The following is a 26,786-nucleotide window of genomic DNA, read 5'->3' as shown; positions in this document are numbered from 1 at the left end:
TTAAGCTTTGTTTAAATATTTTAATTGTATAATGTATGTTACAATATTGTTATATAAATTATATAATTGTATATATTATTATTCATTATTATTATCCGCCTAGTGGCATGTTGGCGTTTTTGACGTCACACGTATCCGTGACGTATCCGTATCCGTGTGAAGATGGCGGAAGTAGAGGAGTCTAGCAAGCCTTTGGTAAGGGACAAAACATGCTTTTTAAACGCTTACACGTCTTTAAAAGACGTTGTCAGCTTTTCCGTCGAGTTTTTGTTTTTGTCAGTATGGTTACCGACCCTGACTGGAAGCTTGAGAATTTGTAAATGTGTCAGTAAAGCTTTGTTGGGGTAATAACTTGCATGTAAACGCAGATGGTCGTTTCTCAGCTCAAGAGAACATTTTCTACATTGAGCGTTTTCAATTATTATTTTTTCTTTTCAATCATCGCCCAAATGTCCATACTGACAGATTAGCTGTCTTCTATGAAAAACAATAGTACGCGTTTTTGTCGTGCATTGTTACCAAACTACGTAAACACTGAGAGTGGAACATAATCTGCAATCTGAAACTGTTGACACGCACTGTCTGACCGTTAAAAGTTTAAAATACTATTCGTATACGGATGTTTCTGAAAATGTGTTTTTGTGTGGACATAGGCTATATCTCGGTAACTGTGAAAGGAATAGGACATCAGCTGGTCTTCATCCCCGTTTACTGATCGATACTGCTTGAAATTAATTGTTGAGCTCGTCCATGATATACAGTGTGTCATTTAAAAGCTCGAAGTGTGAGTGTGACAAACATCTAAAATGTGCCTGATGATATTATATAATATTAAAAACGACACCAGGCAGCGGGAGCCGAAAGGTATCCGTTTTCAGGACAAAATTTAACTAAAGTTTTAAATAGTGTACAAATTATCATCAGTATACAACCTGGATCTTGAAATAGTCTCACTTTTATCATTCAGTAATTTCCCTGACTGTTTTATACTTGTTTAATTGAAATCAATTTGACTGCTTCTTGACTTTTGAGGTAATGAGCTGACTGTAGTAATATAGCAACTGTCATTTATTGTTAAGAAAACAGAAAGGCAATCTCAAGTTATGTTAATGTTAGTATCATAGAGTTAATTAAATATTGGTGTTTTTAGGTTAATGATTTGTACTTACCGCTATTGTTTAATTAGTCTGTCAGCACATAGCCCACTTTAAATTCTGGACGGACCACCAGTGGACCACATTTTTGAAAACCACTGCTGTAGATGAACGTGAGCTGCACATAAAGTGTTTTGGGTATCTGGATTTGCCATGAATGATTTAAACAGTCATTCTTTGTCACAGTTTGCGGGTTTGTCTGACATCTCCATCTCGGAGGACATTCCAGTGGAGGGAGATATATCTGTGCCGGTGGGCTCACAGAACTCTGACAATGATTTCTCCACCCTGGATGAGCCTGTCAAAGACACTATTGTAAGTGAAACCTTTCATAACAGGCAGGGTTCAAAATATTGCCAGAAATGAAAAAATTATTTCATAGTATATAATAATATAATAATACTAAGATGACAATGGAGTGCACCTTTCTTACTGTCTTTTTGCTCTGTTTGTGGGTCTCAGCTGAGGGATCTGAGAGCTGTTGGACAGAAGTTTGTCCATGTAATGTACCCCAAGAAAAGTTCTGCGCTGCTCAGAGACTGTGAGTCCATCAACAATCGCTAATGACACAATATAAATCACAGATTACATGTGGGCTATTTATTATCACTTATTATAAAAGCTAAATGTTCATCAGATGTCTAATAAGGAGCATGTATGTGCTTTTTTTTTAGGGGACTTATGGGGCCCTCTCCTCCTCTGTGTCACTCTGGCCTTGTGAGTAGTAATGCTGTGAGAGCTAGTGTCACTATGACTCTAGCACACATGATATATTTATTATATTGTCTATCCCAGAATGCTGCAGGGTGGGTCTGCTGACAGTGAGGAGGATGGCAGGCCACAGTTTGCAGAAGTCTTTGTCATCATCTGGTTCGGTTCTGTAATCATCACTCTCAATTCCAAACTTCTGGGAGGAACTATGTGAGTAAACAGTCAGATTTGAATTTATATTTATTTGCTTGTTAGAAGCCTGCATAAAAGTGAGCAACTAAAATTTTTAGAATATGGCTTTCATGTTGTCAGTTTGTGTAGTTGGTAGGGCTGCACGATATATCGCATGCGATATTTAATGCGCATCTTGTCGGTAAAGCCGGTTCTGTAATCAGCGGTAATTTCCATCACATGCGTGATTTCACATAGAGCAGCATTTATTACACAGAGCCATTGTTCACTGACAAGCTGCACTAATCCATATTGATAATGAACGTGGAGATGCGCATTAAATATCGCATGCGATATATTGTGCAGCCCTAGTAGTTGGTTACATGCATATTAAAGGTCCCATGACATGCTGCTTTTTGGATGCTTTTATATAGGCCTAAGTGGTCCCTAATACTGTATCTGAAGTCTGTTTCCCGAAATTCAGCCTTGGTGCAGAATTTCAGCCACTATGAGCCAGTCCCACAATGAGCTTTCCTTAGGACGTGCCATTTCTGTGTCTGTAGCTTTAAGGACGAGAGAGGCGGGGCAAGGTGGAGGGTGGGTGTGTGGCCTTAACCAGCTTGCGCTACCATGCGCTAATGTTGACAGTGGATGTATCGCAATGGCTCATAGACACGCAGTCATTCAAGCTATTCAGTTTGACCCAGAATCTGATCCGGATGGAGAAGCACCGGATGAAGAAGTTGCAACTCAGCGGCTATAGCAGGACGTCTCCGAATGGTTAGTTTAAAATATTGTGTCTGGATACGGTACTTTAGTTGGTTTGTTCATGTATGCTGTTACAGTTATTATCATGTAGCTAATGCTAGCCACAGGCTCGGATGAAGGAACTAAAAAAATACTTTGGTGTTCATTTGTACATCCAAACACTGAGCAACTGCCATGCTTCACTCGTTTGCAAGCCATTATGTCTCTCAAGGAAAAAAAAAATATTGCGCTCACCTCGCACGGTAGTAGCTCATTTTCTCATGGGCGGGCAAAGCAGAGAAAGAGGAGGTAATCTTTCCCCGTATGACGACATAAAGGGAAGATTCCAGATTGGGCCATCTGAGCTTTCATTTTCTCAAAGGTGAAGCAGGATACCCAGAGCTCGGTTTACACCTATCACCATTTCTAGCCACTGGGGGACCATAGGCAGGCTAGGGGAACTCATATTAATGTTAAAAAACCTCATAAAGTGAAATTTTCATGCCATGGGACCTTTAAAAAAGGAGCGTGTTGCCTGTTATTTATCAGCTTTACCTACAGGTGGGAAGTTGTCTCATAGCATGAGGTAGGAAAGAGCACTTCATTTCAGTGTATTGGGAAAGTTAGTCAATCAGATGCAGCCAAATCATTTAACGTCACTGGAGCAATGAGTTTCATATTTATTTATATACACACACACACACACACATTTTGTTTAGGCAATATTTGCATGTGAAATAATTAAAAATTGCAACTTTGGGCAAAATTTAGGGTTGCAAAATTTCACCACTGTTTTTTGATGCAGTAATTGAAAGTTTTGACTTTACAACTAATTTAGGACACAAATGTATTTGCTCAATTAAATAGTGTAATAAATACATCAAATGATATTTTAAATATAATCTACAATAAATGTCAATAAATTTATGAACATTTCAATTCAAATCAAATATAAATGTTCAAATTTTCAGGTGTCACTAGACAAAAAAAAAAAAAAACTAATTAGATATAGATATCAGATACTTTTAACAAATACTTTTGGCAACTTTTGTCCCACCATAACTGTGATAAGTATCAGAGTGTCAGTCACTGTTATTTTACTTATTACTGTTATTTTTATTTCAAGCCCTCTGGCTTAAAACAAGTTCCATCCTACAGTTTTTTTCACAATATCATGTTTCGTTCAGAAATTTCACATTACATAAATAGATGGTAACCCTCTGAATTAGCAATTTGTTCATTGGTTTATTTTAGACAATTTAGTGAATATTAAATTAATGTTTGAGAACACTACCGAAACAATGTTGTTAACTGACTTTTTTACTCTTTGTCTATACAGATCATTTTTCCAGAGTCTTTGTGTGTTGGGGTATTGTATTCTCCCCCTGACTGTGGCCATGATAGTGTGTCGTATAGTTCTTCTTGGAGGCTCAGGCCTCGTCAGTTTTGTAGTCCGTCTCATAGTTGTCACCGCCTCCTTCAGCTGGTCAACGTTTGGTAAGAATCAATCAATATTTTTTATCTGTTTTCAGCATTCCCAGAATATTAAAGGCCCTGTGGCTGTTCTGATTAAATAAATTAGATGTTCATAGCAGAAATGTTTAGAATCCATGTACGTTGTCTGCACCAGATGAGCCTGACTGGCCAACAAGCTCCTCAGGCAGTGCATACAGCGACCACCAGGAGGCAGTGTAGACTCTTCTAATGTGTTTTTTTTTTTTTTTTTTGGTTAAAATATTTGAGCTTCATAGGCATGAGAAAAAACAACAACTTGCATTTGAGTGGCTCACAGTGCAAATTAAACAAATAAAAATACAATAACATTAATTCTTAATAGAATAGCCAGTATTATTTTATTATTACTATTATAGTATTTATTAATATTTTAATTAGCTTTCATTTTTATATTCTCAGCTTTAATTTTAATTGTATGAAGTTTAAGTAATATTGTTGTATGCACGTGCCATTTTTATTGTTTATATATTTTTATAAAGGTTTAATTTATTTTCAGTTTATTTACTTCAGCTAGTTGCTATATTTGTAATGTTTTAGTTTCAACAATTATAAAATATCTGCATTGCAAATTTGCAATTTAGACCAAAAATTCAATTACGAGCTGTTTTATCAATAATAAATTACAGAGATGGCATCAATTAAACAAGTTATTCAAGTGCTGAAGAAGAAAATTAGTAAAACACAGATGTCAGTTGACTGATTATCTCTCTCTTGTACACACAATCTTTAGGGGATTTCATTGATATCTGAGCTCATATCTCTGTGCGTGTCTTTCATTCACAGCCTCCACAGCATTTCTTGCAGACAGCCAACCACCCAATAGGAAAGCCCTGGTGGTGTATCCAGTGTTCCTCTTCTACTTTGTGATTGGCTGGATGATTTTGACATTTTCGCCTTCTCATTAGCATATACACACCCTATGCCAATTGGAAAATGAACTCCTCCCCTTTGCTAAGACAACCAGCAGACTGTCTGGGAGCTAGCCAGTGATTGACCTAGCCTAAAAAAAGGTGGAACACTTTGATAGACACTCATAAAGGGACAACCCGAGGACAGTAAGTGGATTATTGCATAGATATCACTCCTCCCCATCCCTCATTTAGTTGAATAAGTGGAGAGAAACGGAATGGAGGACATTAATTCTTCAGTGCTACTAATTTAACAACAGCCTACATGTCTTCATTATATGAATGTTTTGTTGTGAGAGGAACATTAGTGCCCCACTGAGCAGTTCCAGATGTACTCACACCCCTAACGTGGAGGAGTATGATGATCTGTGTGTCTTCATGTGTGGATGCGCTTACTCAAGCATAGTATGTGACTATGTGAGGGTGCATGTATTTGTTATTGTGTCTGATTGAGCATTGTCTCTGTTGGGAGAATTAGGCCACACATCAGTCCCCTCACATTGCTACACACGTTTCTTTTCTTTGGTTTTTTTCTCTTTAGTTGTGAATGATGTTTGGGCTACATTTATTTTTCATTGGTGGAAGTTACTACATTCCAGAAGGAAATAAACATGGAATTTAATAAGTGCTGCATATATTGTGTGTGCTCTCTCTTTTTTGCACATAGAAAATGAAAAATATATCTTAAGACTGACTTGGAAGTGCTGTTTCTGTCTGTATAAATGCAGTCTGTCATTTAAACAATCCTTTCGCACACATCTTCCTGTCTGTCTGATAAAGACGGTCTTCCATACGGAGTCTCTCCTCATATAAAGACACATCGGCAACCTGTCTTTCTCTGTTTCCCTCACATAGAGAAAAACACGCACACAGTCTTCACTCCTCTCTCTCTCTGCCTTTGCGCTCTATGTGATAGTAATTCTAATTAGACTTTCCATCTTGTATGTCTAAAAAAAGACTTTAATTTTCACTTCTAATGCATTGCAGCACCTGAACCATAAGGTGCAATTGAGGTGTGTGATGATTAAATAATGGTGTGTGTGTGTTAGAAAATTGTCAGGGTTTTCTTCTGACCTTTGTATGTCTGTATCCAACAGTGTTGTGTTTGCCAATCTGCGCTGCTATGATGCGTTTATGTTATTACTCATTTCTCAGTGTCGTCATCACTGCTGCGGAACTTAAAAGAAGGTGTTTTGTGACCCCGTGCTTTTTTGCCCATACAGTGGAAGTCAATGGTCATCAAAACGGTTTGGTTGCCAAAATTCTTTGATATATTTTCTATTGTGTACCACTAAATAAAAGAAAGTCAAACAGGCTTGGAATGACATGAAGGTGAGTAAACTATAATAGAATTATAATTTTACGGTGAACTACCTCTTTAAAGGGATAATTCAGACAAAAATGAAAATTACCCTATGACTTACTTGCCTTCAAGCCAGCCATATGACTTTCTTCTTTCAGACGTATGTAATCGGAGTTACGTTAAAAAATGTCCTGGCTTTTTCAAGCTTTATAATGGCATTGAATGGGTGTTGAGATTTTGAAGTCCAATAAAGTACATCCATCCATCATAAAAAGTGCTCCACACGGCTCCGGGGGGATAATAAAGGCCTTTCTGAAGCGAATCAATGCATTTGTATAAGAAAAATTTCCATATTAAACTTTATAAACCATAATCTTTAGCTTCCACTAACTAGCTTCCATTCACATTCACGAGAGAGTGGTTCATCCATTCCAGCGGATGACGTAGGATGTAGGCATAGCGTAAGCTCTGTTGAGAAGCAGTTATGATTTAGAAATACAAAATGAGGATTTGTAAGAAAGAAAAAAAATATATATATATATATATATACAGGTGCTGGTCATATAATTAGAATATCATCAAAAAGTTGATTTATTTCACTAATTCCATTCAAAAAGTGAAACTTGTATATTAAATTCATTCATTACACACAGACTGATATATTTCAAATGTTTATTTCTTTTAATTTTGATGATTAGAGCTTACAGCTCATGAAAGTCAAAAATCAGTATCTCAAAATATTAGAATATCACTTAAGACCAATACAAAGAAAGGATTTTTAGAAATCTTGGCCAACTGAAAAGTATGAAAATGAAAAGTATGAGCATGTACAGCACTCAATACTTAGTTGGGGCTCCTTTGCCTGAATTACTGCAGCAATGCGGTGGCATGGAGTCGATCAGTCTGTGGCACTGCTCAGGTGTTATGAGAGCCCAGGTTGCTCTGATAGTGGCCTTCAGCTCATCTGCATTGTTGGGTCTGGTGTCTCTCATCTTCCTCTTGTCAATACCCCATAGATTCTCTATGGGGTTCAGGTCAGGCGAGTTTGTTGGCCAATCAAGCACAGTAACACTATGGTCATTGAACCAGCTTTTGGTACCTTTGGCAGTGTGGGCAGGTGCCAAGTCCTGCTGGAAAATGAAATCAGCATCTCCATAAAGCTTGTCAACAGAAGGAAGCATGAAGTGCTCTAAAATTTCCTGGTAGATGGCTGCGTTGACTGTGGACTTCAGAAAACACAGTGGACCAACACCAGCAGATGACATGGCAGCCCAAATCATCACTGACTGTGGAAACTTCACACTGGACTTCAAGCAACATGGATTCTGTGCCTCTCCACTCTTCTTTCAGACTCTGGGACCTTGATTTCCAAATGAAATGTAAAATTTACTTTCATCTGAAAAGAGGACTTTGGACCACTGAGCAACAGTCCAGTTCTTTTCTCCACAGCCCAGGTAAGGCGCTTCTGGCGTTGTCTCTGGTTCAGAAGTGGCTTGGTAGCCCTTTTCCTGAAGGCGTCTGAGCGTGGTGACTCTTGATGCACTGACTCCAGCTTCAGTTCTCTCCTTGTGAAGCTCTCACAAGTGTTTGAATCGGCTTTGCTTGACTGTATTCTCAAGCTTGCGGTCATCCCTGTTGCTTGTGCACCTTTTCCTACCCAAATTCTTCCTTCCAGTCAACTTTGCATTTAATATGCTTTGATGCAGCACTCTGTAAACAGCCACACCTTTCAGTAATGACCTTCTGTGACTTACCCTCTTTGTGGAGGGTGTCAATGTTCGTCTTCTGGATCATTGCCAAGTCAGCAGTCTTCCCCATTATTGTGGTTTCAAAGAACAAGAGATACCCAGAATTTATACTGTAGGGATGGTCATTTATTCAAACTCAAATGTAAATATTCTAATATTTTGAGATACTGATTTTTGACTTTAATGAGCTGTAAGCTCTAATCATCAAAATTAAAAGAAATAAACATTTGAAATATATCAGTCTGTGTGTAATGAATGAATATAATATACAAGTTTCACTTTTTGAATGGAATTAGTGAAATAAATCAACTTTTTGATGATATTCTAATTATATGACCAGCACCTGTATATATAAAAGCCAAAAGGAGACTGGTTTTACTTTGCTTGAAACAAAACATTTTGTGCAAGACTTCACTTCAGGAGCCGTGTGGAGTACTTTTTATGATGGATGGCTGCTCTTTATTGGACTTCAAAATCTCAACACCCATTTACTACCGTTATAAAGCTGGGAAGAGCCAGGATTTATGGGTCAATGACGTGATGCCTAAATTTTCTGTCCGATTGCATTTTTTTCAGTTAAAAATTTGTTTAAAATGCATTAAAAAGATGCCATATATATTAAGGGCCTCTCCCATGTATGAACTCACTTTAACTATAATTAATTATTTGCAATTTTTCTGTTATTCAAAGTGTCAAAATATCATGTGGGACGAACGTCCGGCCATAATTTTCTTTTTGTAAACATCTTTAATATTACCCTAAATTTATTCAAATTAATTTTCTGCACTATTCCATAGTGTTTTGTAATCCTGTATAAAACTCCAAAGCATTTGTATTTATATTTCAATCATAATATACAAACAAACTTTGTCTGATGATTTCCATTTTCTGAAATATGTGGTGCAACCATCAAGAAACTACCATTTTGGGACTTTTATGTTGAAATCCATTCAAAGATAGGACTTTGCATTATATACCAATTTGCCAAGGACCCATGGGCGCATCAAGTAGGTTTGTAAGTCTCTTTCAAATTTGAAAAAAAAAAAAAAAAACTTTTTAACGGCTGGTATGTAGTTACCACATTTGGATGTCATGTGGTATGACCTAAAAAAAAAAAGTTATTTCTGCAATTAGTTATTTTCATTATAAATTTCATAGTGACCTTTTGTGGGAAGCTAGCTCGTTTTGTTTAGGTGACCAATTCTGTGCTTGTAAATTTTGATTGAATTTGAAAATATCATGTGGTGTGACCACTGCAGAGTGTTTTCCATTATAGATATATGTTCCAGATTGGCAGTTTTTGTGCTTTTATATTCAATTGATGGTTTATATTCATAAAATACTTTATTTTAGTATAATTTGGAATAGATTTTTATGCAATTTGGGTCATTTTAGACAGTTTATGTTTAATATTTGTACAATATGAGAAAAAATGCAAAATAATTCAGAGAACGTAATTTTAGTTTGGTAATTATGCATTTATTAGTAATTTATTATTTATTTATTAATAACTATTTTAATCTATTCTACCAGATTATACTGCCAAGCAAAGTAAAATAAATGCTCACCATAGGCAGCATGTTAATTCTGAGCCTGCAGTCTAGCTCAAACTCCAGATGTCATTTTCTACTATAAGAAAGATGTTCATGTTGTCATCTCAGAACCTGAGCCAGCAACCTCCCCCTACTCTCAGTTGACCTTTCGCAAAGACCCACCCCCGTTAGTTACTGTTGCTACATCCAACAAACCATGGCACTTTTATGCCACGCTTCATGTTCTCATGCATACATCAAAAATACATAACAATTGACACTGACAATTGCGCTGACAGACAAGACGGAGCTGGTTACTTTTAGCATGAAACAAAGTCTCAGTGTTAAAATTGTGTCATTTTTTTAAGAAATTCAAACAAGAAATACTCTTTAACATGTTGTGACAGATCGCTGTAGCGCCTCAGTTCAAGCGGCACATGAACTGATCATCTCTTAATCTTTACTAGTCATAGCACGAAATGAACATGAGTGAACATCATAAGGTGTCTTGTTTCAACTGTGAAAAGATGTCAATACACACCATTTTTAAAGTTCAAGTCCACCGACGTTAATCTACTGTCCTGTCTGGTTTGTTTGTCGGCGTTATAATATGTCAGACTGCCTGTTAATCAAACTCCCGGCGAAAGGATCAATTGAGCAGTCAATATTGGGCAAAGTACAGAAATACCTGGGGCTAAAGAAATTCCTGCAGTTAATGCCACGTGCTGCACTTTTCACACGTCTTTTTAAATGGATTTTTAATGATATAAGGTCTTTGTGTCATTTGGAGCGACCACTCATCATGTGGTGCTACCAATAATAACAATAACTATTAAATTAAAAATAATATATCTAATTTCTGTGGTTGAAATATGAATCACTGCTACAGTATGCTTAAGTGAATGGTATTTTTAAAACATTTTTATCAGTTTTATGCAATTTGCAGGAAAAATAAGTCGGTTAACTAAATTTAAGAAGGCAACTCTGAAATTATAGAACAAAAATAAGAGATCATTATTTACAAAAACTCAAATTAAATGCAAATACTTTGCTTCTAAACAATTTAATTACTGAGAACATTAAAAAAAAAAAAAAAGTTAAACGTTACCCATATATACAGTGGGTATGGAAAGTATTCAGACCCCCTTACATTTTTCACTCTTTGTTATATTGCAGCCATTTGCTAAAATCATTTAAGTTCTTTTTTTTTTTCTCATTAATGTACACACAGCACCCCATATTGACAGAAAAACACAGAATTGTTGACATTTTTGCAGATTTATTAAAAAAGAAAAACTGAAATATCACATGGTCCTAAGTATTCAGACCCTTTGCTCAGTATTTAGTAGAAGTACCCTTTTGATCTAATACAGCCATGAGTCTTTTTGGGAAAGATGCAACAAGTTTTTCACACCTGGATTTGGGGATCCTCTGCCATTCCTCCTTGCAGATCCTCTCCAGTTCTGTCAGGTTGGATGGTAAACGTTGGTGGACAGCCATTTTTAGGTCTCTCCAGAGATGCTCAATTGGGTTTAAGTCAGGGCTCTGGCTGGGCCATTCAAGAACAGTCACGGAGTTGTTGTGAAGCCACTCCTTCGTTATTTTAGCTGTGTGCTTAGGGTCATTGTCTTGTTGGAAGGTAAACCTTCGGCCCAGTCTGAGGTCCTGAGCACTCTGGAGAAGGTTTTCGTCCAGGATATCCCTGTACTTGGCCGCATTCATCTTTCCCTCGATTGCAACCAGTCGTCCTGTCCCTGCAGCTGAAAAACACCCCCACAGCATGATGCTGCCACCACCATGCTTCACTGTTGGGACTGTATTGGACAGGTGATGAGCAGTGCCTGGTTTTCTCCACACATACCGCTTAGAATTAAGGCCAAAAAGTTCTATCTTGGTCTTATCAGACCAGAGAATCTTATTCAGGTGTTTTTTAGTAAACTCCATGCGGGCTTTCATGTGTCTTGCACTGAGGAGAGGCTTCCATCGGGCCACTCTGCCATAAAGCCCCGACTGGTGGAGGGCTGCAGTGATGGTTGACTTTCTCCCATCTCCCGACTGCATCTCTGGAGCTCAGCCACAGTGATCTTTGGGTTCTTCTTTACCTCTCTCACCAAGGCTCTTCTCCACCGATAGCTCAGTTTGGCCGGACGGCCAGCTCTAGGAAGGGTTCTGGTCGTCCCAATCGTCTTCCATTTAAGGATTATGGAGGCCACTGTGCTCTTAGGAACCTTAAATGCAGCAGAAATTTTTTTGTAACCTTGGCCAGATCTGTGCCTTGCCACAATTCTGTCTGAGCTCTTCAGGCAGTTCCTTTGACCTCGTGATTCTCATTTGCTCTGACATGCATTGTGAGCTGTAAGGTCTTATATAGACAGGTGTGTGGCTTTCCTAATCAAGTCCAATCAGTATAATCAAACACAGCTGGACACAAATGAATTTACTTCAGAAACGTGCTGAGGGGAAAAAGCCTTGTATTTACCCCCAGAAGACGCGCTGAGAGGAAAAAGCTTTGTTTACCTCACAAACCGAACGCGAGCGCAGCTGGAGCTGGCGGAGGAGGAGATATTTTATACCAAGTAAGTAATGTTTCTTATTGGCATTTGATAATGTGGTGTTGTGACAAAGTTGAAGGCATTTACTAGGTGAACTTTTCCCAAACTATAACTCCAGAATAAAATGTGTGAAATCGCGTTTTTTCATTGCATTTAAATGTTGCACGACGTGAGGATAGTTATATGTTCTATAAACAATGATATAAAAGTAATGTCTAAGAAAGTTTAGACCAATCTTTACTGTGAAGTAGCTTACTCTTTTTGCAAATACCTGCTCAAACATGTTTATAATAAGCTTAACAATAATAATTTAGTTTTTCAGTTATAAAATATTGTTTTTGTATTGTATTACTATTTCAAATAAAATCACGCTTGCAATATTGGTGATTGCTAATGTAATAATATAGTTGCTCCTGATAAGCCTATCAACATGCTCACTTATTTATTAATTTTAGTGGGGGGGTGCTTTATTTATTTTGAATAGTAACAATATGTAGGCCTACATATTATAATAAATATAATGTACTGTTTTTGCTGTACTTTGGATCAAATAAATGCAGGCTTGGTGAGCTGAAGACAATTCTTATAAAAAAAACATTACAAATCTTACTGTTTAAATAATTTGACTGGTAGTGTATGTATTGTCACCATGTTTGCTTAGTCTTTGTCCGTTCATTGTGTTGCTCACGTCTGTTTTGTGTTTTCTCATGCAGTTTCTGCTGTCTCCCGTTTTCCTGGGTTCCAGTTTCCTGCCACTGTTTTGGATATTTTGGATATTGCACCCATGATGTCTTGATTCTTCTGTTGTTTATTTGTTTGTTTGTTCCTAATAAACTGTTTAACTGCACTCGCAAGTGAATCTCAAGTTATTTTATGTGATAGTTATATGTATACACATTTCTTTTTGCCTCACATTCTTTCTTGTAACTCTTCTCTCTCAGTCACACACCTGACTCAATAGCTCATTATGCGGGCCTTTGTCTTCTCAGGTGTCAGTCACAGCTTTATCCAGGATAGGTCACGCCCTCTCGCATAGACCCTTTCTACTCAAAAAGTGACTTAGAAAATTTAAATCAATATATTGTTTTCTCTGAATGAGTGAGTTAGATTATTTTCAGATCATTTTGAAGCAAATATTCTAGGCTACAAGATCCAGTTCTCAAAAGTCTTGTGAACAAATGTTCTGTATGTGTTTTATGGCCTTATTTCAGTTACTTTAAAATTTTAGTTTTTTTCAAACCACGCATAAACGTTGTTTTCTCAAAAACACAATCACGTACGTACATGCTGCTCACATATTATTGTAGCCCAGTTTGTGCTGAATACAGTGTTTTTAGACTTTAGCCATTATAATGTTTATAAGCAACTGAAAAAAGCACAAATGTCAGGGCATGTCAAAACTTCTCCGGAGCCCCAAAACACCCTCAGACCCCAGAGGGTTAATGAGGAAAAAAAAAGAACTTTAATGATTTTAGCAAATGGCTGCAATATAACAAAGAGTGAAAAATTTAAGGGTGTCTGAATACTTTCCGTACCCACTGTATATATATATATAAACACGTCTCTTCCATCTTGATTTAACCCTCTAACTCTAGAACTCTCTATTCTAATTCTATTCTTTTTAAAAAAAACAGCTTCTCTATTCTTTTTATATTCTATTTGTTTTCTTTTTTTTATTATACAATTAACAAAAAGCAAAAAAGGCATCCAACACAAGCTTGCTCTATTCTTTTTCGATTATATTTGTTTTCTTTTTATTTATTATATAATTAAAAAAAAAAAAAAACATTGCATGTACTGCGTTAGGCTAACTGAGACTTGTCATACCACTTGCATATTGCTCTTTTGTTGATTTTGCTTGCTTCTATTGTCCTCATTTGTAAGGCACTTTGGATAAAAGTGTCTGCTAAATGTAAATATATGATGGCTTGAGGGTGAGTAATTTGGGGTAATTTTCATATTTGGGTGAACTATCCCTTTAAGTGGTTCTTGTTGCAACATCAGCACAGTTGATAAATATCAGGCTTTGTGTGTGGACTTAATAGAGACAGACTCATTTGCTGTGTGTGTAGCTGAAGTTCCTCAATCTGTTATTAGTCAAGTGTGTCAGTAGAGAACAAAATGAAGACAGAACAAAGAGGAAAGGAAAAGAACAAATGTGGGAAAACAACAGCAAAGACAGTTTTACAGCTATCTGTTAATAGGACGTGTGACATTTTATGTTGGCGCTTTAAAAGAGGTTCATGTTAATGAATTCTGGATATAATTAATATGTTAATGATTTGTCAGCAGCTGATTAAAGCCTGTGATTGTTTGAAGTCTAACTAAGGTCTCCTGCTTCTGTAGAGGGCAGACCGTGAGAGGCATAGATATGCGCTGCAGCTCAACAAACTGTTGTACATGTTTCTTTAAAACACCTTAATATGAACCCTTGCTCCTTTATTCAAACTTGTAAGTTAAGTGTGTGTCCATTCTAAAACAACAAGTGAGTCATTTGGAGAAGCAGTAGCAGTTCAAATATGTTTCAGGAGTCATAAGAGCAGATGCAGGTTCCCTGATTTCAAGGGGAAATATGTAGATTACGAAAAAAAAAATATATATATATTATTATAAATCACTATAAGTTACTCTGGATAAAATCATCTGCAAAATGCATAAATTTAAATTTAAATTATCAGATTCACCACAGTTTTACAAACAGAAAAACCGTTTCTCACAGCCACTGCAGCATTTTGCTGTTGTTCCTCTTTTGAAGGGAATTCCTTGTGCTAGAACCATCTGTCTTAATAATTTTAATAAACAGTCAGAGCTGTGGTGCAGTGGCTCAGCACTTGTAAGAGCTGTTGGTTTCTGTCTTGATCCCATTCCCATAACATTCCCTCTCTCTCAGCCATACTTTCCTGTCTCCATTCCACTACCCCATAAAATAGTAATTTAAAAAAAGAATAATTTTATTATAGCATGCATAAGTTTGGGATCATTTCTTTTTAAAGAAACTAAGATTAATTAAATTGATAAAAAGTGACAGCAAAGGCAGCTATTACAATAGATCCCTATTTCAAATAAATGTTGTTCTTTTGAACTTTCTATTAATCAAAGAATCCTGAAAAAATGTATACTGGTTTCTACAAAAATAGTAGAGAAGATAGTGGTCCATTTTAGTCTCTTCTTCTCTCCCACGTAACACGTTGCTACCTGTCCACTGTATACTATACAAATAAAAATGCCACAAAAAGTGTTCTGGCAGTGGAAAGTGTGTAAGAGAGAGAGGCATGTTTTATTACATTACTAACAGCAATAAGAAAGTTCACTGCTGGGGCAGAGGAGAAAGGTCACTTTCAACTATGAAAGATCTTCCTGAGCAGCTGCTCCAAATCTCTAATGTGATCATTACAGCATTTTCAGACTCCAGACTTTATACTCTTTTCTGTCTGAACTTCTAAAATATCAACATTTTTAGTCAATGCTGGTGCACTGTGGCTCAGCTGACCCAAAGATGTTTTTCACCTGTTATCCAGGACAGAAGTAGCACTGCTGGGACTCCCAGATGGCTCTGTCACAGCAGTCAATCCAGCCTCATCTGCTAGCTTTCTGTGTCTGGACTTCCTCTCAAAGTATATCTATGAAAGTGTTTATATTGTGTTGGGACTTAAAATTCCAATAGTCACCACCAAAATTGTGTAACCAAATGATGAATTATAAAAGATTGTGTGACAAATTAATTAATCAGCTACTGACACTATAGTTTAGGATGGTTATGATCTATTTGATCTCTTTTTTAGGGTTTCAAGCATGTAGCACTGATTAGGGTTTCAAGCGCTGAAACCCTATTGTAATTGACCTATCGGTTAGAATGGCCAAGGATCAGCATTCTCCATCTAAGTTGTAGAGACTTCAGACTTGGTGGGATGGTAGTACTCACACCATCTACAGCATCACCAAGGCTCACCCCAATCAGCCTGACGGGGGCGCTACAGCTATTAAAAGTACAAAATCGCTAATAACTCCTAAACCGTTATTCGCAGACTCAAGTGCCTTATGTCGTTGGAACCCATGGCTCACGATGGACAAAACGCATGACAACTTTTGACTTACGGTTGCAAAGAGACACCAAAACATTCGAAAGGGGTGTGGCCACTTTTACTAAAATGGTTATAAATCTTGAATGGAATTAGATATCTTCACCAAACTTGGTATACTTGTGTAAGAGCTCAATCTTTGGTCAATTAAAAAAAAAAAATGCAGCTCTTGGCCACTTGGTGGCGCTATAAGAGGGGGGGAAACATAAGAACAGCTAGAACTATGCAACCATTTGTCCAATCGACTTGAAAATTGGTATGCAGTGTCTTTGTCCAATGTGGCAGAAGGGTCTATGAGGACATTTGCATATCTCAAAAAATATGGCCACCATCGGCCAATTAATTTTGAGCATCTATTAGACAAGGTTCTGTTTGACTTGAGACGCTAAAAGTCTCTGAGTAATTTGAAAGAAAACAGCCACTAGGTGGCGCCAACGAGTTTTACACCTCTGTAATCACCCGGTGTTTTACGCATACACACAGTATTCATATCATATGATGTATCTCTCATTTTGAACTTTGCCTCAAGAACTGCTACAGTCAATCAAATAGTTCATTAATTATTCAAGATTATCTAAAAAACTTAACCTACTTTCGCAAGCTAGTCCTAGGTTTTCAATCTCAACAAAAACCACCACAGTACAATTCTCTGAATTCAATAATTATCAAAAAAAAAAAATAGCTTTGGTTACCTATAACAGATTCATTTTTAAAAAAGGGGGCATGGTCAAATATACCCAAAACCTTATAAATACTAAACGAAAACTCAAAACTTCATGAAACTATATGAGCCTATGCAGCATACTGTATGATTCTAAACAAGCATGCAAAGTTTTATGAAAATCCGACCATAGGTGGCACTATAACAGTCATAAATGTTAAAAATCATTATTATTCTATGATAAATTACCTGGATTTGCAAAAAAAAAAAATTGCTTTATTTAATCATTGATTTAGATGTTTACAGGCTTGCTAAATATGTAATGTCATTTTACATATGTGCTTCAATGCCTTAAAGCTCTTGAACCCCAATAATCGCTGCTCACAGCTATATTATTTCTTTGTTTTCGTTTTTTAAAATATATGTTTATACTAGATTATTCTGTATGCAGACCTATTTTAACATTATTTACTTTTTTTGGCCATAGAGAGTACAGGCAAAATTAAACTCTGCACGGTAACATTTTTAAAGGTATCAAATACTTATAGTTTTTCCTGACACCTGCTATCAGTGACATGAGGTGTGTCCCAGAGCACATGACACATTTTCACTATTTTGTCATTCTACAGCATTTGCCATGATTTTGTGGGAGCAGAGCAGGAAGGTGAAATTGGTCTTTAAAAACCCCAGATACTGACAATTTAGAATTTATTTTATTTTTATTTTTTAATTGAGAAGGAATATATTTGGCTTATTAAGAAAGATTTAACACAATACAAAGACATATTTAGGCCGAGATGCATCTTGCAGATGTGTCTTGCTAAGCAACTTGATGTTGCTGCAAGGGGCGCTATAGTGAAAATTGGCATCTGAATTTTTACCATCAGTTTTCTATATTGCTGTCAGGGTATGTTTCTGCCTTGGTTGTGTAGCGTGTGGGTGATATTAGCCTGTCGTGCCATTCAAAAGCTGTTGTAATGCAAGGTAAAGGAACATGGCATTCTTAAAACTCCATGTTGGTGCTGCTTGTGATGACTTGAGTCAATCCTGCACAAGTAGAGAAGAACAACAGACTGCACAGGAAAGCAGAATAATTTCTAAGCTTCGAATCTTTCGTCTTTGGAGATAACATTGCAGAACATCAGAGAAAGACGACACTGAGCCCATCTCTGAGGAAGTAGCAGTTGTGACCTGAATGTCAAAGGAACATTTGTTGTCTGCATTTCAGTATTTGATGTAGATATCGATGCCTATAGAATCCTGTTCTCTGCTCAGGGTTTAAATGACATTCTTGAGAGATGAGTGAGCAGATTGCTTTTTCAAACCCTTAATGCCTCTGTTAGAGAAAAGAAGCTCATATCATAAACAGGTCCTGGTAATCTCTCCTTTCTAAGATACCTTTGCAGCCGCATCTAGTTGCAATAAAAATGTTCTCTGAAAAGATGGAACCAAAAATTACATGTTTATATCCCTGAAGGATGAAACTGGCTTAAGAGTTACCAAAACCTTTTCCATTTGGGAGCAAAACTGGTTATAGCAGGTTATGGGAAATGCATCATAGCAATGTTGGTGGTTTGTTATGAGCTCGTTTATCATTCATATTTGGTATAACATAATTTTTTACCTCAGTTCAGTTCAAATTTCATATGTTCTTTCATTAAATGTTTCAGCTGTTTTTCACAGGCAGAGCCATTAAGGAAACTCTTTATTATAAATGCAAGGTCTTTCCGATGATTCATCTCTCAGTCAATTACAGAATATTATTATTGTTTGCATATTCTCATTTTACTTTGTTCTGTTACTGTCATCCTTTTTTTCTTGGAGTGGAACTGATCAAACATCTCTTCTGAACCCAACTGTTACCAGATATATATTTTTTTTAAAAAGGGTGTGAAATAAAAAAGAGAGAATCATTATCATTTTATTAAAAAGTATTCCATAGTGAGCCTTTGAATTACATAACCATGAAAAACTCATTCAGGAAGTAATTTTGAGAGCTCTTGAAATAATGAAGGACATATATTGCAGTCTGCACTGGCCGAAATTTTGATTTGTCATTTTCTCCTGACTGAGCTACACTCTCAGAAATAAAGGTACACTTTTGTACCTATTAAGTTAAAATATGTAAACTTTAAGTACTAATATGTATCTTTAAGGTACCAAAATGGACCTTTTAGGTACAAACTTGTACCTTTTGAAAAGGTACCGCCCCAGTGACAGCTTTTGTACCTTTATTTCTGAGAGTGTAGAATGAATCAGATAACATGAAGAAAGTCAGTTAATGTCTATTGACAGGTCATTTACAGTGTCTTCTGTCTGTGTTTGACAGAGAAACAGAAATCATGATGACGATGACATAATTGTTTTATTGATGATTGTTATGTTTGATGGGATATTGCAGGGTGACACTTACGAAATCAATTAGAATTAAGAGTCATCTTGGACTTTGTATGTAAATGATGTTTTTGTCAGTCTGAGTGAGTTCAAGAGTAAAAAAAAAATAAAATAAAAACATTTAATGTCCTTATTACTATAATTAATAATCACATTGACTGCACACACTGATAAAATTTTGTTTTAGGGGTGTCTGGTTTAATATCCAGAGACAGCCATGAGCCAACAACAGCGTATTTGAGGAAAACAGTTTTACACCAGGTTGCTTAAGGGAGGTTGTCTATGTAATGAGTGAAATTTTGGAAATTAATTCCACTGGTCCTGTCTGTGTGGTGATAAATAGAGAATATATCCAAATGACTGTAAATGAGTTGAATGTAGATTAGTTGAAGCAGAACTTCCTCTAATACAGTTTTTCAAATGAGAAAATCTGCTGACGGAGGTGCTCATGGGAATCGGACACATTCTTGTGTGTGTAGGCCTGTGTAAAGGAGTGCCTGTGTGTGTGTGATCTCTGGCATGCTGGAGTGGGAGAGTGAAAACACTGTTAGTTTTTGTTTTCTGTGTCTTCATAACAAGAGTGGGTGCGACTTCTCAAGAGAGCTACTGATAACTATATACAAACAGTATATATGTTTGCCTGCATGGGGTCTGATATAATAGTCTGAAACAGAGTTATTAAATTGCTGTAATATTCCAGTGTGTCATCATTTTTCGGTTTTAAGGTAGTTTTGTGTTCATGTTGCCATATCATTCATTCATTTAGCAGACGCTTTTATCCAAAGCGACTTACATTGCATTCAAGTTACAGTTTTTACATTTTATCAGCTCTTGCTTTCCCTGGGAATCAAACCCATGATCTTGGCGTTGCTAGCGCCATGCTCTACTATTTGAGCTACAGGAAAGCCTTAATATCAGGCTATTAAATTATTTTATTCCTAAACTGTGCTATAATAAAGCTGTGTTTCCCACCCCTGTTCTCAACACTACACATTTTGGATGTCTCCCTTATCTGATATATACCCATTTCAGGTCTTTGAGACTCTAATAATGAATTAAACCGTTGAATCAGATATAAGGGGTGAAACCAAAGTGTGCAATATAGGCAGGCCTCCAGGAACATACTGGCTTAATTTTATATCCACATCATTTAAAATGTTAAAATATCATTTGTACAAATATACACATTTTATGTTTATCGTGTGTTGTGTTTAGGCCTTATACCGGTGATCATATGTTAATTGTTTAGAGCAGTCTTCCTGCCCTGGTAAAAAAAAAAAAATAATAATATATTTAAAATACATTAAGTATAGTTCAAATCTGTTAACATAATTGCTGACATATTGCTTGAGACTTACTGATATAAAAAATATATATTAAATTATACTTCATTTGAAGTACTACTTGTGCACAATGGACATTTCCTATTAAGCCAAAAATGTGTTTTAATGTCACTATTGATGAGGATTGTATCTTTATCAGTCTTTAAATGTAAGATATTTAGAGTGTACCTAAAGTACTTGCAATAGTTCCACTTTAGCACAATCAAATATACTTAATCTTTAGTTGAACTTCTTCTACTTCCACCCAATTAAAGTGCATTAAGTACAAAATTAGTTGTTTCAATTTAGCAGACTTTAAGTATACAAGTTTAGTATACTAAAAGTAAAAAAACAGGGTATTTTTATTAAGTCTAAAATATGTAAATGTATTTATACTTAGCATTGAATAAAAAACATTTCAATATATTTATTTTTCACTAGGGTGGGGTTTACAAGTTAATAAAAATGTAAAATTAAAAAAAGTCAAAATAAAACCCTTACTAAAAAAGATTAAATATTTTTATTTGTTCACCTGCATGTCATGTGACCTTTAACCAACATCAGAGAACCATGAACATAGATAATATTGAAATGTTAACTCAACTCAACTCAGGGGGTATACTTAAATACTAAGCTGATAAAAAGGTTTGGGAACCCTTGGTTTAAAGTAATTCTCACAGCAAATAATTCAGATGCTCTGTGACGTATGTGAAGTCCTTCCACGTTAAAAGCAGGACAGGGGGACAGGACCACCAACTGGAAATTAGACTTTTGAAGTAAAATAATATTGTAACAAACTCAGTTTAATAATGTTAGTTTTATATATATATATATATATATATATATATATATATATATATATATATATATATAGCCTATATGAAAACAATGTTTTTTCAGTTCACATTAAAGCTCATTACCATTACAATGAAGCAGGCTGAATATTTTAGAGTGTTGAAATAGTGGCTATTACATGAAGTTACTTCTGTGAGATTCTGTATGTTAGCGCTATTACACTCAAAACTGATTTTGTCATTTTTCCATTTGGTTATTTTCTTTCTTCTGTCACACACAAAACGTTTACAGAAAATACACAGATGTTTGGCAGAATATCAGAATGATTATACTGCCAAAACAAAAAGACAAAAAACACAATAAAATGGTCCTTGGGATATAATAGTTTTGTCTGTGAAAGAGTCTTAAATTTAAGCTCACAAATCTTTTCAAACATTGTGATGAGTTAGAAATAACAGTGTAAAATAACAGTAGCTCATTCTGGCCAGCATCTCCTTTTGTATTTCACTGAAGAAAGAAAATAATACAAGATTGGAATAACAGTGGAGTGACCCCTTCAAAGCTCGCTATAGTGTGCTGATAGCAGATCCGGCTGGGCTTCTATGCTTTTCCCGCTGTGAGTTAGCATTTAGCGCTTGCTCCAGTGGTATGCAGAGAATCTTTCCTCTTGGCCAGCTGAAATATGGCCTTGTGGCCCCTCCCTAACTGCTTCTTCAAGCCGCTGAACTCCGGACCATCAGACACTCAGAGAGCCGTTAATGTGCACAGACTCACCCGACAACCTTCATGACTGTTCAGCCTCGACCTTTTGAACCTGACCCTCAGTGTGGGTACCTGTGAACATGGCTTTTGTCAACTGCCTAAGAGCACTCATCATCCAGGCTAAGGTAAGACAGAGAGAGAAAGACAGACATGCAAAACACAATCTATCGATTTAAAAGCATGAGAAGACATGCTTCGATTGACAGCTGTCGAGATCAGGTCTATCTGAGAAACGAAACGGCTGCTCTTATAGCTCTGTCGCTATAGGCTCTGAACACTTACAAACAGTACCATGGTTACCATGGTGTTACTGTGTTTTTGGATGCTCTTGGATATGGTTTTCTTTGAATACCATGGTATATGAATATCTTACACGGTTAAAGATAAATGTTTTGTAGAATGTATGTGTGAATAGTTGTTAGAAGGTACTTTGTGAGCATGTGTAAGTGTTTTGGGTGGTGCAGTGGGTGTAGGAAATGATCATTTGCTGAACTGGACTCACTCACTGGCTCCTCATAGCGAGGTGAGAGTCGGCCAAAACTCTGTTACCAGGGCAACGTCTTTTTAAAAGCACCCATTCACCCTTTCCACATTGCTCAGCCAATAGGCTACACTGCAAACCGTATGACATCACAACGTTCCTTAGTGAGAGATCCTGATATATTTAGGGTTTTTTTCCGTTGCAGACTTAGGATACAGTGGAATGTCTGTTTAACTGAAATTACACACACACACACTCAACATACTCTGTTACTGAAAAATGATTTGTTGGGTAGATTTTCAGAGATAAAAATTCTGTAAATACTGTAAGTTTGTTATGTTCACCAAGACTAAATTATCTGATTTGGGAAATATTAATTGCAATTTAATAAATGTTTTTGATTTTACAATTATTTTAAAATGTAATTTATTCCTTTAAGGGAAAAGCTTAATGTTGAAAACAGTTGTGCTGCTTATTTTGTGGAAACAGTGATACATTTTCCCCCCAGGAATCTTTAATGAATTGAAAGTTCAAAAGAACAGCTTTGATTTAGAAAATAAATCTTTTGTAGCATTATAAAGGTCTTCATTGTCACTGTCGATTAATTTAATGTGTCCTTGCTAGATAGAAGTATTATTTTCTTCTAAAAATATCTTTCTGACCCCATACAGGCTACATGCATAAGCTATGTAAGCTGTTTGACATTGAATTTAATCTGAAGAAAAGCCTGTTTTGCCTCTCAGTAAAAATTGTACTTGAAGTATTCTTGTTATTAAGGGTTTATTTGATCAAGCTGATGCTGCAGCACAAGTGACAGCACCCAGATAAAAGCAGACACAAAGATGTTCTTATATTACAACAAATATGACATTTCTTCCTGATGTTCCAGAAGCTGACCTGCTGTCGTGTCCAGAGCTCAGGTAAGGATGTGAGATTCTATTACATCTGAATGGCTTTGCCACTAACAACATTACCATTGCAGCTGCTAGAGCACCCAAAAAGACTGTGAGTGTAAATTGCAGGCAGTGAAGTGGATGCAATTCAGCCTTAAACAACATAATGAAATGATACTAAACAGTCTCTCTACTATCACTTTTAATGAAAATGTATGCAAACAATGTAGATTGGAGGCAATATCCCGTGGTTCTATTTTACACTCTGACGCTACTTTGTTGATATTTCCTGATCTGTAGTTTGAGCTGTTCTAGAACTCCCTGACCTCTACCCCCTCCGTGCAGTGATCTACTGTAGTTGTCACCCAGTTGCATTTTAGGAAAGTCATGGTAGTCTCCAGTCATTGGATCACGTGACACAGAAAGTAGATCATACTATTTTTAACACACCTCAGATGGCATGGTAGATATCTAATGTGTAATTATTCACCACAGACTGTGAGGCCCAGGGGTCCTTATGTGTGCCATTTTAGGAGCCGCTCTCTGGAAGTGCTTCCTATAAAAATACAAATAAAAAAGATACACACACACACACACACAAAGAGAAATAAAATGTAAATTTGTATGTTTTATGTGGTCGATTACCTGCTGAAATTTGTAGAAGCATTAAAATAAGATTACAATTAAAAACAAGACTACTTTTTTTTTGTTTTGTTCTAGTTTTAAGACGATCAGACTAACAAATATGATTCAGTCCCTTTGGGAACATATTTTAGGCACACCGTTCTCAGTTTCTGCTGAGACTTTATGGTTATTATTTGACTCTAATTAGAATGTTTGTAGTTCATCCTAATTTGCAAAGGTCCCCACAAACTATGCAAATGAACAAGCTCAGCAAACAGACTAATGTGTGTGGTTGTTTTTGGTGTAAATTGCACAGACGAGCAATCTTTAGGCCACATGGTGATAGCTTGGTTCTTTAATACTGTCAGGGTCTATTAATGGTTATTCACTCAGTTTGATTGCTTCATCTTGTCACTGTTCTCTGGCATGTGAACAAACTTTAGAAATGTTTTTCCCTGCAGTCATTCTGATTCAGCTTCAGATTAGATATCTATTTAGTCACATAGATTGTCAAGCACTGTAACACAAGTGTGTGATATTTACTTTGTATATTTACAGTTTCATTAAGATCAAAGTCTGGGAAGTATCAGTCCACAATGGCAGCAGCATCAGAAGCCAGGCATCAGGCCAACCCATCCAAAATTAAATGTTATTTAAACAACTTCAAACAGGCTATGCAATTTGTTAATTTCATGTTATATCCATGGCTGTAACCACCGTTTTATGCTGGAGTTTTTAACCACGACATGAGGAAAACAAGACACATATTATGTGAAATAATCATTTGTATTTTTTAAGAAAAAAAGACACGTCATGTGGAAAAAAATAAAATTAAAATTAAACAAATTATTACTATTAAGGTGTCAGATATAAGATTTGGGGTCTCTTGATATGCAAAAAGTTTAATTTAATGATTTTAAAATATGTCATATTTGTCCATACCAGTGTCGACCTTTTGATTACGTCTTGCTTTGGACAGTTTAAAAAAGTCCGCAGCTCGTCATTACGGGAACTACTACAGTCAAAAGACGCACACGTGAAGAAACTTCATGTCCCGTGATGCTTAGCGGTTTGAATGGTTACAGGGTAGCGTCCACGGAAAGTCTTTTTAATGAGAGTTTTTTTAAGAAATGAAACGATAACGCTAACATCTAACGACGGAGCAGCATGAATAATGACTGCTTCGTCTCAGGACTAAGACTTAATACGCATCAAGAAGAGTATCGCAAAGAAAAAGTCCAGGGTTAAAAGTTGAGTTCAGAAGTCAGGAGAGAGTTGGCGAAGGAGTTTGGAAATGGATAAAAGCTGCAATGGCCAACAAGCACGATCTCTAACTTCACAATTCAGAGAATCTACATACAGAGCCCTGACATTACTGCGGAGGAAGGCGAAACAGAGGCAGATAGCGGGTAAGTTATACAGAAAATCGATTTATTTTACAGCAGAGTCAATCTATTAAAACCTTTCAACGAAGCTCGAAAGTGTGTCCAGGATTGCGTTCTGTATTATGGGTGTTTCATTTAGTGATAAACCAGAAATGTTTGATACATTATAAAAAAATATATATAATGAAATCTTGTGTATTAATGTGTTTGCATTAACGAAAAAGACCCTTGAGATTTCCTTCAGACATTGCTGAACCCTCGGAAATTAACCGTGGTAACCATGGTTTCAGCCAATTTCGTAAAGTTATTGATGAGATAAATTCATATATTTGATTATGTAGAAGTCATTTCTTTTTAATGAGGCTAATACAAAGCTATTTTTTTACACACTAGACTGTGTAGTTTTTTTCAATAACTGTATGCATAGTTACTATCACATTTTGGCTAAAGCTATGTTTACCATGGTACAATGTTGTAAGAATCAGCTATAATACGGTTACTTGAGTGTGCACTCGCTGCCACGTTTTTTGCATGCAGCTGAAATAAGAGATCTATTCATCTGTTGGAGGCCAACAACCGCACGCACGCGACTGTGGAAAATGCATGTATAGAGAGCTGTGAGGTTTTACACTGCTCTCCTTGAGTCTGTTCACTGGCGGGGTTTCAAATCATAATGCCCTTCCTACCTAGATAGTTGCTGCACGTGCATGTGTTGTTCAGAAGTGCTGTTTAGGAAGTAATCTCTGTTGGTTTTGAGACGCAGTCCCTGTTTGTGCATGCATATGCATTAACATAGCACTGCTAATAAACACCTTTGGCTTCCCGCAAAGCTTTTATCTGGTGAAAGAAAGAGTGGAAGAATTTGAAATTACCTTCAATTAACATAAGTGGCATATATGTGTTCACATCTTTGGTCTTATAACAATCCCTGTATTTTTTTTTATTTTTTTGAGGCAACTTTCTGCTGATCTCATTACAAACATGACTGTGTGAGTTTCCAATTTCCATTGAGACTGTGATTATCTTAATGAGTTTTCCAGTTGCTGTAA

At 36.4% G+C, this 26,786-nt stretch overlaps 2 protein-coding genes across 5 annotated transcripts in view; both read left to right on the top strand.

Moving 5' to 3' along the window:
- Positions 1 to 103: 103 nt before the first annotated feature.
- yipf6 (Yip1 domain family, member 6) lies at positions 104 to 5,839 on the top strand. Its single transcript, XM_058777681.1, has 7 exons — positions 104 to 195; positions 1,341 to 1,469; positions 1,617 to 1,695; positions 1,829 to 1,871; positions 1,950 to 2,075; positions 4,123 to 4,280; positions 5,082 to 5,839. Exons 1-7 carry the CDS (start codon positions 163 to 165, stop codon positions 5,201 to 5,203), a joined length of 690 nt encoding a protein of 229 aa, XP_058633664.1. The 5' UTR covers positions 104 to 162; the 3' UTR covers positions 5,204 to 5,839.
- Positions 5,840 to 22,372: 16,533 nt separating this feature from the next.
- The window catches only part of stard8 (StAR-related lipid transfer (START) domain containing 8), a 58,751-nt gene continuing 54,337 nt past the window's right edge, over positions 22,373 to 26,786 (top strand). For 2 of the 4 annotated variants that reach the window (XM_058775462.1, XM_058775461.1), the window contains exon 1: positions 25,359 to 25,761. In XM_058775462.1, coding sequence (XP_058631445.1) covers positions 25,647 to 25,761 — 115 coding nt within the window. In that variant the 5' untranslated portion in view covers positions 25,359 to 25,646. Of the gene's footprint in view, positions 22,480 to 23,724; positions 23,756 to 25,358; positions 25,762 to 26,786 lie in introns of those variants that run through there. The other 2 variants (XM_058775463.1, XM_058775464.1) reach the window with 2 other exon arrangements.

The sequence above is a fragment of the Onychostoma macrolepis genome, chromosome 05 (assembly GCF_012432095.1).
Source record: "Onychostoma macrolepis isolate SWU-2019 chromosome 05, ASM1243209v1, whole genome shotgun sequence".
Taxonomy (NCBI): Eukaryota; Metazoa; Chordata; class Actinopteri; order Cypriniformes; family Cyprinidae; genus Onychostoma; species Onychostoma macrolepis.
The sequence above is the reverse complement of the archived record's forward strand: the minus strand, read 5'-3'. Positions and strand labels throughout refer to the sequence as shown.